Source organism: Bos taurus, chromosome 12 (genome assembly GCF_002263795.3).
Source record: "Bos taurus isolate L1 Dominette 01449 registration number 42190680 breed Hereford chromosome 12, ARS-UCD2.0, whole genome shotgun sequence".
Taxonomy (NCBI): domain Eukaryota; kingdom Metazoa; phylum Chordata; class Mammalia; order Artiodactyla; family Bovidae; genus Bos; species Bos taurus.
In genome coordinates, this window is record NC_037339.1 from 72,710,027 (window position 1) to 72,723,920 (window position 13,894).

At 40.9% G+C, this 13,894-nt stretch overlaps 1 protein-coding gene across 1 annotated transcript in view; it reads right to left on the reverse strand.

The window, feature by feature from the left end:
• Positions 1-13,894, reverse strand: part of LOC100337390 (ATP-binding cassette sub-family C member 4-like) — a 209,452-nt gene that overhangs the window by 33,159 nt on the left and 162,399 nt on the right. The window contains 2 exon segments of the mRNA XM_059892309.1: positions 10,375-10,566; positions 12,907-13,007. Coding sequence (XP_059748292.1) covers positions 10,375-10,566; positions 12,907-13,007 — 293 coding nt within the window.

Genomic DNA, 13,894 nt, shown 5'->3' on the forward strand with positions numbered 1-13,894 from the left:
AAACTGCATTCAAATATATATGCAGAAACTGGCCTTTTTTACCAATGAATTTTTAAGTGAAAGAAAGTATTAATCACTTGTGTCCAACTCTTTGCGACCCCCTGGACTGTAGACTGCCAGGCTCCTCTGTCCATGGAATTCTCCAGGCAAGAGTACTCGAGTGGGTTGCCGTTTCCTACTCAAGGGGATCTTCCTGACCCATGGATGGATCCCAGGTCTCCTACATTGCAGGCAGATTCTTTACCTTCTGAGCCACTGGGGAAGCCCAACTGCAAATTCTCTGAAGGAAGCTTTCCAAGAGATTATTTCATCTATATTTAAAATCTGGAATTGATGATAGTGTAAGATATGCTTTAAGTTTTAAAACTCATGACTTTAAAAAAGAACTACTAAATCTTTCTGAGCAATATAATCAGAATGCTTGGAATGTTTCATGTTTTCTGATTTGAATACTTCTAAAGTTTCAAATCTTAGTCTGTCAAATAAATCATGGCATTTCAAAAATGAATTTATCTTTATAGAGATTAAACATAAGAAAAGTGGGTTTACCTAATTTTATTATCTTATAAAGGTAATACAATGACTATAAGACATTTTATTGTTGTTCAATCATTCAGTCATGTCTGACTATTTGCGACGCCATGGACTGCAGCATGCCAGGTTTCCCTGTCCTTCACTATCTCCTGGAGCTTGCTCAAATTCATGTCCATTGAATTGGTGATGTCACCCAATCATTTCATCCCCTGCCATCTCCTTCTCTTCCTGCCTTCAATCTTTCCCAGCATCAGGGCCTTTTCCAATGAAATGGCTCTTCACATCAGGTGGCCAAAGTATTGGAGCTTCAGCTTCAGCATCAGTTCTTCCAATGATTATTCAGGGTTGATTTCCTTTAGGGTTGACTGGTTTGATTGCCTTGCTGTCTGAGGGACTCTCAAGAGCCTTCTCCAGCACAACAGTTCAAAAGCATCAGTTCTTCAGCGCCCACACTGTTTATGGCCCAACTCTTACATCCATACATGACTACTGGAAAAAGCATAGCTTTGACTAGATGGACCTCTGTTGGCAAAATAATGTCTCTGTTTTTAATTTGTTGTCTACGTTTGTCATAGCTTTCCTTCCAAGGAACAAGCATCTTCTAATTTCACAGTTGCAGTCATCACCCACAGTGATTTGGAGCATAAGAAAATAAAGTCTATCACTGTTTCCATTGTTTTCCCATCTATTTGCCATGAAGCGATGAAACCAGAGGCAATGATCTTAGCTTTCTGCATGCTGAGTTTTAAGCCAGCTTTTTGCACTCTCCTCTTTCACCTTCATCAAGAGGTTCTTTAGTTCCTCTTTGCTTTCTGCCATTCGGGTGATATCATCTGCATATCTGAGGTTACTGATATTTCTCCTGGCAATCTTGATTCCACCTTGAGCTTCATCCAGCCCAGCATTTTGCATGCTGTACTCTGCATGTAAGTTGAATAAGCAGGGTAACAATATACAGCCTTGAAGTACTCCTTTCCCACTTTTGAACCAGTACATTGTTCCATGTCCAGTTCTAACTGTTGCTTCTTGATCTGCATACAGGCTTATCAGGACATTTTGTATAATATATATGTGCCATTCTCTGCATGCAGGCAGGTTGTAGTGTGTATATATATGGCTCATCTGTTCTGTGTACAAGCAGGCCTCAAAGATATTTTGTATTTGGCTCCAGACTACCTCAACAATGTGAATATCAAAATAAAGCAAGATATATGAATTTTTTGTTTCTCTATGCAAATAAAAGTTATGTTTATACTATATTGTAGCCTAATGAGGTACAATAGCATTATATAAGGTAATAGTACATACCTTAATTTCCAATACTTTATTGCTAAAAGAATGCTAACCATCTGAGCATTTATAGGGTAACATTAAAAACCACTGATCACAGATCAGAATAATAAATATAATAATAATGAAATGGTTTGAAATATTGCAAAAATTATCAAAATGAGACAGAGACATGAAGTGAGCAAATGCTATAGGAAAAATGGTGCCATTTTACTTGCCTGACACAGCATTGCCATAAATGTCCAATTTTTTTTAAGCATTATCTGTGAAGCACAGTTAAACAGGTGTGCCTATATTTCTGTGTGTTCTCATACATAAATCAACACACATCAGGACACAGGTGAGAACTGATCTGTGAGAATGTGTGTATGTTCCCATGTTACCAGCTCTACTGTAACTGACCCATCTGTGCAAATAGGAACACCTGTACACTTTAGGTAAATGGACTGAGATATGTTGGGGCACCAAGGACTGCTCATGACCACAGGACTGTGAGTTCCAAACTCCAGTGAAGAGAACTAAAAAACCAGGGGACTTCCCTGGCATTCATTCCAGTGGTTAAGATTCTGTTCTTCCACTGCAGGAGGCATGGATTTGATCCCTGGTCAGGGAACTAAGATCACACATGCTGCATGGCCCCAAACACCCCAAAAAGAAAAAAGCAACTCACAGAAAACCTGACTCTAATTATTCCAGAGTTCAGTCTTCAAAGCTATAGTCTGAATGTCTTTTCTGAGTAACCAAAGGGTTCTACCAATTGTCCATGAAGAGTGTCACCAGTATCAGTAACCTTACATTCTTCAATCTAAAGACAGTTGGGGGACTTCCCTGGTGGCTCAGTGATAAAGAATCTGCCTGCCAATGCAGTAGACGTGGGTCCAATCCCTAGTCTAGTAGAATCACACATGCTGTGAAACAACTAAGCCCATGCACCACAACTATTGAGCCTGCACCTAGAACCCGGGAACCACAACTGTTGAGCCGACATGCCACAACTATTGAAGACCTTGCACCCTATAGCCCATGCTCTTAACAAGAGAAGACACCACAATGAGAGGCTCACATGTGGCAACTAGAGAAAAGCCCAAGCAGCAACAAAGACCCAGCACAGCCAAAAATAAATAAATAAATAAAATTATAAAGACTCTTAAAGAAAATCTTCTGTTATTGGTTTTGCAATGGCCCCTTTCTGTTTTTCCAACCAGGTTGGTCTCTGATGATGACACAACTTATTACACACTTGCTTTTGGATCTCTCTTCACACACAAAACTCAACATATTCAACACCCAATGCCCCACACAAAACAATCCCTTCATTCGTCTTCCCTACTTTATTCTCATTACTGCTTTCCCAGGCTCACAGTGTTTAAAAAACAAATTAAATTCCTTAATCATAATCAGTGCAAATAAATTTAAAAAGTAAATAAATACTAGCTATAGCCCAGCACTCTGAAAAAAATTCTTAAAATTATATTTTTACTTTCTAGGCTGCTGCATGTGTTCTTTTTGTTGTTTCTGTATTTTTTTGTATGTGTTCTTAAAGACACAGTTCACATATTTAAGCAAAATGGGATTAATGTGAACATACTGTTATATGTGTCTTCATTTAGTATTTTGTAATGCTTTCATAATATTGTAGTACATGTGATCATTTATTTAACAAATCCTCTATTGCTGGATATTTAGGCAGTGTCAAATAGTTAGCTACTGGAAATAACTCTGTGTTAAATATCCCTGAAGCTAAATCTTTGCAAAGAACTTTAAGCATTTCCTTCACATAAATTCTCAGATTTGGAACTGCTGAGAGTCAAGTATGAACCCCTTGGACAGCAAGTATGAATCCCTTGGATAGCAAGGAGATCAAACAAGTCAATCCTAAAGGAAATCAGTCCTGAATAGTCATTGGAAGAACTGATGCTAAATCTCCAATACTTTGGCTACCTGACACAAAGAACCAACTCATTAGAAAAGACCCTGATGCTGGGAAAGACTTAAGACAGAAGGGGAAGGGGACAACAGAGGATGAGATGGCTGGATGGCATCACTGATACAATGAGCATGAACTTGGGCAAACTCCTGGAGATGGTGAGAGACAGAGAAACCTGGTGTGTGTCAGTCCTTGGGGTTGTGAAGAGTCGGACACAACTAGGTGACTGAACAGCAACAACAAAGTATAAACATTTTCAGAGGAAGCTGTTAAGCTGCTAACCTACCCTCCAGAAGTATGATACCATTTTTTACTCCCACCCATTGCCCTGCACATTCACAAATCCAGGTGTTAGACCTTTGTTTTAATTGACATCAATTTGATTCCAAAAAGTGGCATCACTTTCCCGCGATGTCTTACTGGAGGGAAAACAGCTCCCGCCTCCCCGCCCCCTGCACCTGCCCCCTCTGGTCCATGTGCTCTCACTTCTCAAATTAAACTCCCAAATACCAGCTCAGCATTCAACACTACACCCTAGGATGTCTCTTCTACAAAACTGTCCTCTCATACTTCATGTACATGAATCAGCTTCCTTGGCATCACTAGGTAATTGTGAGGGTTGAATGCAAAAACGTGTGTTACGCACTTGGTAGTTCATTTTCCTGAATGCTTTGCAGATGTCTAAGTCTTCACTCACTGGATCAGAGCATCATGCTTTTGCTTATCTTGGTCTTACCTCCCAGAATGCCTTTCACATGCATTTCCACCTGCTGAAACCCTAACCACACATCACTAAGTCTGTCTCACATGTCTAATTCCTTGAAAATGCTCTCCCTGTCTCCTGATGTGGGCTTGTTCCAACTCTAGCTGATGTTATGTCATTTTATATAAATGTCTATAAAAATCATGACCTCCTTCTAGCTTACAAAGTTAATATAGTCATTTTCTTGTTTCTTCAACTAGACTGTATACATTGACATCAGAATCTGTATTGGATTTGACTTTTTCTTATTTGTATTACCTGTGGTGTCCTGAGACAAAGAAACTTCCACTGGAAGATGAGATTTTTTACTCAGGCCAGAGAAATTTATGGAAAAAATCTATTACCATTTTAGTTAGGTATAAGATAAATCAGAGACAGATACAGCAGATGGATCCTATAGCCATAAATAGAATTTCAAATGGCCAACAGCTCATTTTCGTAGGACAGACAACACTTTCTGCAATGCAAGTGGTTATGGTCATTTTACACCCTATGAAAATAATGACCATTTTGTCCAAGCATTTACTCTGGGTGCTTTACATGTCTTATGTTCTTTAAGTTGTACATCAACCCTACAGGTTACATCCTATCACTTCCATTTTGCACAAGAAAAGATTGAGGCTTAGATAACTTAGTCTGTCTGAACTATCAGAGCCCATAAATAGCAGTATGGGACTCAAATCCACATCTTTTGGCCTCTTTTCCATCTGCTGATGGGACTTTTTATCACCTGGAATGCCTGACATCTTATCATGTCCCTCTGTGTAGCTAGAACACAGAGAGTGGGGAGAGGTGTAGTTTCAGTTAAAAAAAACAGGCCTACCATAGAGAACTTACAGTCAGAAACTTAAAGCATGGCGTGGACACAAGTGTATATATGGTGAACAGGAGCAAAGAGGGTACCTGAAGTCAGGTGGACCAGCTGTCAGCAGAAAGAACTGGCACCCACAGCCAGATTGAGAGAAACCTGCAGCTAAGTGGGATACATGATGCCTGGGGAACAGGTCAAACAGACCTCATGCCCTGCTTGGGGCAGCAAGACTCATTTTTTATCCCATCAGATGGTGAAACAGCCACACAAACACTGCTGCACTGGGCTGTCTCTGACTCCAGGTCCAGACAGGGCTGAGCCTGTGGGAAATCCCTCCAGTCCCTGCAGGAGGCTGGTGTGGGGAAGGCGGGACAGCAGAATGAAAAATGCCTGTGATGGAAGACAGATTCCACTGGAAAGACACAAATAATGCAGTGGAATCACACAGAATTAGATTATAATGTAAAAGTGCAATTTATAGAGCATAAAGGTAAGAAAATCTAGTGGCACAGAATATTCTAGAGCCTTCTGCTCAGTCACAACAGAGATTTGGGAATTCTTAAGTTCAATTTCAAACTGTCAAAGCACATTCCTTGGGAATCACAGGTTATCACTCATCAAAAACTGCCCATGGGAGGGAAAGGAGGAGGTTATGTTCAGCTGTAATGCTGAGTCAAGAGGTCTGGGTGATCCTGAGACTCTGCATTTCTAAGAAGCTCCAGGAGATGTAGGTGCTGCTGGCTCTGGCACCACAGTTTGAGTCACAAGGAATTAGGAAGCCAGCAGGCGAAGGGGGACAATCTGGGAGTAAGGAGAGTGGTTTTTAAGAAAATATATGTAAAAAAGGAGAAAATGTAAGAAACTAATAATTTTGCACATTATAGCACGGTCTACTAAGCATCTGTAAAAATGTATCATCCAAACAATAGCTGTGAGCAAAAACAAAGCAAAATCAATCTACTTTGAGAGCTGGAAAATACTTTATTGCCCAGGAGTCTCTAAAATGATCAAATCAACCACAAAATCATCTAAATGAAAAATGTAGCCTGTTTTCAGACTCTAACCAGGAAGTCTAGGGTCCCATTTACCTCACATTGGCTTTTATGTTTGGCTGTTCTGGGTCCTGATTGCCTTGGAAGAGCTGTCTAGTTGTGATGAGTAGGGGCTACTCCCTGTTGCAGTGCATGGGATTCTCACTGAGGGGGTTTCCATTGATGCTGAGCAAAGACTTCAGTAGTTGTGGCACATGGCTCAGTAGTTGTGGTGCAGGGCTTAGTTGCTTTGCAGCATGTGGAATCTTCTCAGACCAGGGACTGAATCAGTGTCCTCTGCATTGGCATGCAAATTCTTATCCACTGCACCACCAGGGGAGTCCTAGTTCCTTATTTTTACTTGCTATTTCTTCTGTGAATTAAAATCCTGCATCAGTTCAGTTCAGTTGCTCAGTTGTGTCTGACTCTTTGTGACCCCATGAATCACAGCATGTCAGGCCTCCCTGTCCATCACCAACTCCCAGAGTTCACTCAAACTCATGTCCATCGAGTTGGTGATGCCATCCAGCCATCTCATCCTCTGTCGTCCCCTTCTCCTCCTGCCCCTAATCCCTCCCAGCATCAGAGTCTTTCCCAATGAGTCAACTCTTCACATGAGGTGGCCAAAGTACTGGAGTTTCAGCTTTAGCATCAATCCTTCCAATGAACACCCAGGACTGATCTCCTTCAGAATGAACTGGTTGGATCTCCTTGCAGTCCAAGGAACTCTCAAGAGTCTTCTCCAACACCACAGTTCAAAAGCATCAGTTCTTCAGCGCTCAGCTTTCTTCACAGTCCAATTCTCATATCCACACATGACCACTGGAAAAACCATAGCCTTGACTAGATGGACCTTTGTAGGCAAAGTAATATCTCTGCTTTTGAATATGCTATCTAGGTTGTCATAACTTTCCTTCCAAGGAGTAAGTGTCTTTTAATTTCATGCCTGCAATCACCATCTGCAGTGATTTTGGAGCCCAAAAAATGAAGTCTGACACTGTTTCCCCATCTATTTCCCATGAAGTGATGGGACCAGATGCCATGATCTTAGTTTTCTGAACGTTGAGCTTTAAGCCAACTTTTTCACTCTCCTCTTTCACTTTCATCAAGAGGCTTTTTAGTTCCTCTTCACTTTCTGCCATAAGGGTGGTGTCATCTGCATATCTGAGGTTATTGATATTTTTCCCGGCAATCTTGAATAGTACCTACTATACTTTCCTATTGACTAACTTCCAGAAATCAGGACAGAAGAGGAAATAAGGGAAAGAGAGTAAAGCCCCACTTCTGCTGGGCTGGCTCACTCTCATGTCCCCTGCCCACCACACCCGTCTTCCCCCCTCCACAACAGCTTCTCTCAATCAAATCCAACACCAAAGGATTGTCCTGGAGTGATGAGGGCTGGGACAGGTGAGCAGGAGAGGGAACCCGGGAGGTTGAGAGGTAGAGTGAAATCCATTCATGAACACACTGCCAAGGTATCATCTCCAAGCACAGAAATGAAACTAAAAGTGATACTGAGTGGACCAAGGCACAGATCAAAATTCAAGTTACTGCAGTTATTAATTCAGTCTCCAAATTCAATTTTCCCTCAAACATTTCAGAATCTCAATCCCATGATTTTCAGGTTTTAGAAGGAAGAATAAGAATCTGTTATATTCCTAAGTTGTACTACAGATAAGTCATATTTTATGGCTTTGGGGAAAATTTAAGACAAGTGCAGGTTAACAGAATTACATTTACAACAGAAAATCTGACACACACATTGTCTGAGAGTAAATAAACACCACCTACAGTGCTCTCGGGGAAAAGATTATATCAAGAGCTGTGGTTAATGTTTTCCTGACACAGCAGTTCACATTTTTCCTGACCTACACTGAAACTGGAAATAATTACGAGGGAGCTTTTGCCCTGTGACTAACTGAAGCTGCTCCCTGGGTAGGATTCGGGCATTACATTGAATATTCTTTCATGTTACAAGGGTTTCATTCATTAAATCACAGCTACAGCCATTAGATGGGTCTGGGGTGGTAAGAGTTTTAAAGAGCAGTTCTTTCAGTTATTTACTGAGTTGTCATGTGTGTGTGCTGGTTCCTGCTCGCTCACACCTGTGTAACTCACTCACCCTCACAACCAGCAGTCCCTCAGCATCCTCTCTGTGCCTTGCAAAATGCTACTTTCTGGGAACAAAAATGAAAACAAGATGCTCCCTGATTATAAAAAGCCTCAAAGTACTATGAGATGCCGATCCCAAATTACAAAGCATGCCACAGGTGCTATCTTTTAATTATGATGAAATTCACATAACATAAGATTTAACCATTTTTAAGTGGATAGTTTGGTGTTCAGTACATTCACATTGCTGTGCAACCACGCTTGAGAATTTTTTTTTTTTTTTTTTTTTGCCTCATAAAACTGAAATTCTTACCCATTAAAAACAACTCCTCATTTCCCCTCCCCCAGTCCCTGGAAACCACCATCCTACTTCCTGTCTTCTTGGATTTGACTACTCTAGGAATCTCACATAAATGGAATGAGAGTATTCATTTCTTTTGTGTCTGGCTTATTTCATTTAGCAAGATGTCATCAAGGTTTATCCATAGGTCAGAATTTTCTTCCTTTTTAAGGCTGAATAATACTTCATTGTAAGGATTTAGTTCCTTCCAACTTTTGGCTGCTATGAACATAGGTGTACCATAAATGTTACCTTAAAAGAATATAAAAGACACTAAGGGTATATTAGTGTTTGTGTGTATAAAAGTATATATATACACTAAAAGTATAGTGTGTGTATATATATATATATATATATATATACACACACACATACACTAATATGTATATTAGTATATTAAGTATATATTATGTTAAGTATGTATATTAAATATATATAATATATATTAGTATATATAAGGGTATATTAAGGGTACATTAAGCTGAGGGTCTCGAAGATGCATTCAAGTTGACTCAGAAAATGAGATTTTCACCATCCAGATGATGGAGGGCCTGGGTCTCTGAGGTAGAGGACCAGTATGTGTACAGGGAACAGGGAGGACATGGTACTTTGGGAGAACCTGCACACAGTCCCAGTGTAGGGGGGGTGTGTCAGACAAACTGGCTGCAGAGCAAGGTGGGGAAGAGCTCCTAACACCTTGTCTGTTCTGGTTTAGTGTCTTCTTCAAGACTCTGTCCTGGTCCCTGGTGAGGGCCTCAAGCTGAGTGCAGAAAGAACATCATCAGCAGACATGGATGCTGACAGGTCCAGGTCACAAGCCTCTCTGCCGTCTTTCATATGGATCTTCTCTGCTACCTTCAATTTGCTTTTGACTTTGAGCCAGTCTCTAGACCCTACCTCTATCTGAGGCCCTGGTTCCTCACTCCTGACTGGGTCATTATTGAGGCTCTTCTCTGGTGGACACAAGGACATCTCATGGCCCCTGCAGGAGTGGACTTGAGGCTATGCTATGGTTCCAACAGCAGCTCACACAGCCCAGTAAGGATCAGATCTGGGCTAAGAAAGAAGCAGTCTATTGGGGGAAGGCAGGGGTCCGGCAGCTCAGTGTGGGTGAGTGGAGGACAAGGCTACAGGAAGGGCTAAGGGACAGGGAAGGAGGCTGCCACCAGAGGGCACCATGGGAGGAGGAGGAGATCTTGGAAATACAAACAAGAAAAGATGGAAAGGAATGAGATATTGGAGAGTTAGGGCCAGGAAGACAAGGCTGACGTCCCATACTTTGTATGAATAATCAGATGTCACATATAGTGTCCTGAGTCAGGTTAAGATGGAACCCCAGATCCCAGAGCCCATCAACCACCATGAGGGAGCTCACAACACAGGGGGGAAATTGCTGGTATACCTATGCCATGGTCAGTTTCCAAGAAAGATTCACCTACAAGTCACTGATCTAATCTGCATCCATTAGGAGCAAACAGTCCCCCAGACATAGTGATAAGGAAGCCAAGAACAGATGTGGTGCTAAATCTTTAGCTGGATTTAAAGAGGTGAATGGCTTAAACTAACCTTTTCTCTTGAGTAAATGGATGTTTCCAGGTTCCTCAATACCAGAGGACTGTCCGAGTTATATCTGAAGTTCACACTGAAAAAGGAAATCCTTCCGTCTGGGGGCCACAATGGTGGTGGACGATACTCAAGTTCCCAGGGCGCTTCTTTCTCAAGGTCTGTATATTCAATTACCCTTTCTACTGATATCATCTGAAAGACATATGACATCACATGAGTTAGTATCAGAGGATCTAGTCTATAGGTGTTCAGAGATTGTAAATGAAACCTCCTGCTTTTATATGGTTCAGAATATCTCAGGTCTCAACATCCACAAAGGACAGAAGTAGGAGTCTGACGAGACCTTGGTGATTTGCAAACTTGCTCATCATCTTCATCGTCTTACACACGACTACTTCCTTCAATTTTATATAAAAGCTAAAAAAATTAGAGAAATGAATGGTAAGATTTTATTGATCCACCTTTCACATCTAAAAAAAAAAAGACAAGAATTTTTTGAAAGAAAAGAAGAACATTAATGGACATCAATCAGTATGTGTGGCTACAGAAGGTCCATGTGTTACAGATGTCCAGAACTGGACAGTCATCAAACATCACTTTAGTAATTAGTCACTTTCTACTCTGTTAGAAGAAATAAATGGAGAAACTTCATTTTTATTGTTTTTCTCCCTTTAGGAGAAGGTACAAATATTCAAAAGTGTATAATTTACTTATTGACTACGACCTCTTCAGTTCAGTTCAGTTCAGTCACTCAGTCATGTCCGACTCTTTGCAACCCCATGAATTGCAGCATGCCAGGCCTCCCTGTCCATCACCAACTCCCAGAGTTCACTCAAACTCACGTCCATCGAGCCAGTGATGCTATCCAGCCATCTCATCCTCTGTCATCCCCTTCTTCTCCTGCCCCCAATCCCTCCCAGCATCAGAGTCTTTCCCAATGAGTCAACTCTTCACATGAGGTGGCCAAAGTACTGGAGTTTCAGCTTTAGCATCAGTTCTTCCAAAGAACACCCAGGACTGATCTCCTTCAGAATGGACTGGTTGGATCTCCTTGCAGTCCAAGGGACTCTCAAGAGTCTTCTCCAACACCACAGTTCAAAAGCATCAATTCTTCTGCACTCAGCTTTCTTCACAGACCAACTCTCACATCCATACATGACCACTGGAGAAACCATAGCGTTGATTAGACAGACCTTGGTTGGCAAAGTAATGTCTCTGCTTTTGAATATGCTATCTAGGTTGGTCATAACTTTCCTTCCAAGGAGAAAACGTCTTTTAATTTCATGACTGCAGTCACCATCTGCAGTGATTTTGGAGCCCCAAAAAATAAAGTCTGACACTCTTTCTACTGTTTTCCCATCTATTTTCCATGAAGTGATGAGACCAGATGCCATGATCTTCGTTTTCTGAATGTTGAGCTTTAAGCCAACTTTTTCACTCTCCTCTTTCACTTTCTAAGAGGCTTTTAAGTTCCTCTTCACTTTGTGCCATAAGGGTGGTGTCATCTGCATATCTGAGGTTATTGATATTTCTCCCAGCAATCTTGATCCCAGCTTGTGCTTCATCCATCCCAGCGTTTCTCAAGATGTACTCTGCATATAATTTAAACAAGCAGGGTGACAATATACAGCCTTGATGTACTCCTTTTCCTATTTGGAACCAGTTTGTTGTTCCATGTCCAGTTTTAACTGTTGCTTCCTGACCTGCATATAGGTTTCTCAAGAGGCAGGTCAGGTGGTCTGATATTCCCATCTCTTTCAAAATTTTCCACAGTTATTGTGATCCACACAGTCAAAGGCTTAAACAACCATAACTCCACACCTTTGAGAGCACAGTTTGGGAGAGAGCCTATCCTACCAGAGAGAAGGGCTGCCAGAAAATTCAGGTGCTCAATACACACATGAATAAGTGACAAAATGGAGGGGAGGAGTGGAGGAACATATTAATTAAATAAACTTTAAAATACTGGATTCTTTTCTTTTACCAAAAATAAAGAATTACCCATTAAGAAGCAAAGATAAACTAGCTGCTAAGAAATGAGCTTATGTTGTCTCCAGAATTTCAGAACCTCTCTCCTACAGAGACATTTATTGTATTTGAAGACAGTTTGGGATGATTATAAAACCCTCTGACATGACACACATATGTGGGAAAATATGCATATATTTCTATTAGTTTTAAGCAGATGGAAAGTGAAAGTCAGTCAGTCATGTTCTGCTCTTTGCAACCCTATGGATTGTAGCCTGCCAGACTTCTCTGTCCATGGGGATTCTCCAGGCAAGAATACTGGAGTGGGTAACCATTCCCTTCTCCAGGGGATCTTTCCAACCCAGCGATAAAATCTTTCTCTCTTGTGGCTCCTGCATTTCAGCCAGATTTTTCACCATCTGAGCCACCAGGGAAGCCCTTAAGCAAATGGAGGAGAACATTAAAAAAAACTTTGTAAGATAATGTGAAAAAAAAAAAGTTTTATTATTTTATGTAAGAATTGCTTTTATCTGAAAAGGCTAAGAACAGAAAAATAAACATCACCGTGTTCTCAACTTCAGCACTTTGCCTGACGCACCACTGGAACATCCCCGTGAGTACGAGAGAGAGAGACAGGACCAGGCCAACCTGCCCGAGATCCAAGGCTAAATGAGGAAGAAGAGGAGTAAAATTAGTCTACTTCTCAACCCCTCACACAGGTCCTTCTGTCACTTTACAAAGATGACTCCTTTATTTTTGTGATTTTTATTGGAGTATATAGTTGATTTACAAAGTTGTGTTAGTTTCAGGTGTACAATAAATTAGCCAGATATATACATATAATCTGTTCTTTTTAAATTATTTTCCCATATATGTCATTACATATAGTCCATACCCCATGGACTGTAGCCTACCAGGCTTCTCTGTCCATGGGACTTTCCAGGCAATAGTACTGGAGTGGATTGCCATTTCCTTCTCCAGGGGATCTTCCCAACCCAGGGATTGAACCCAGGTCTCCCACATTGTAGACAGACACTTTACCATCTGAGCCACCAGGGAAGTCAATATACGTCATTACAGAGTATTAAATAGAATCCCATGTGCTATACAGTAGGTCGTTTTTAATTATCTATTTTATTATATAGTAGTGAGATGACTCCTTTATAATATTTAAATCATTTGCATGTAATGATAGTATCATTCATAATATTACTTCTGTCGTATGAGACAATAATACAGTAGGGAAAAAAAAAAATGCTATGAGGGACTTCCCTGGTGGTCCAATAGCTAAGACTCCAAACTCTCAATGCAGGGGGCTCAGGTTCAATCCCTGGTCAGGCAACTAGACTCCACATGCCACAACTAAGAGTTCATGTGCTGCAACTAAAGTCCTGCCTATTATAACTAAGACTGAAGGTCCCACATGCCCTAGGTAAGACCCAATACAGCCAAATAATTAATTTTTTAAAAATATGAATTTAGAAAGAACTAACAAAGCTATTGTTGTTGTTAAGTCACTAAGTCATGTCTGACTCTGGTGTCACCATAGACT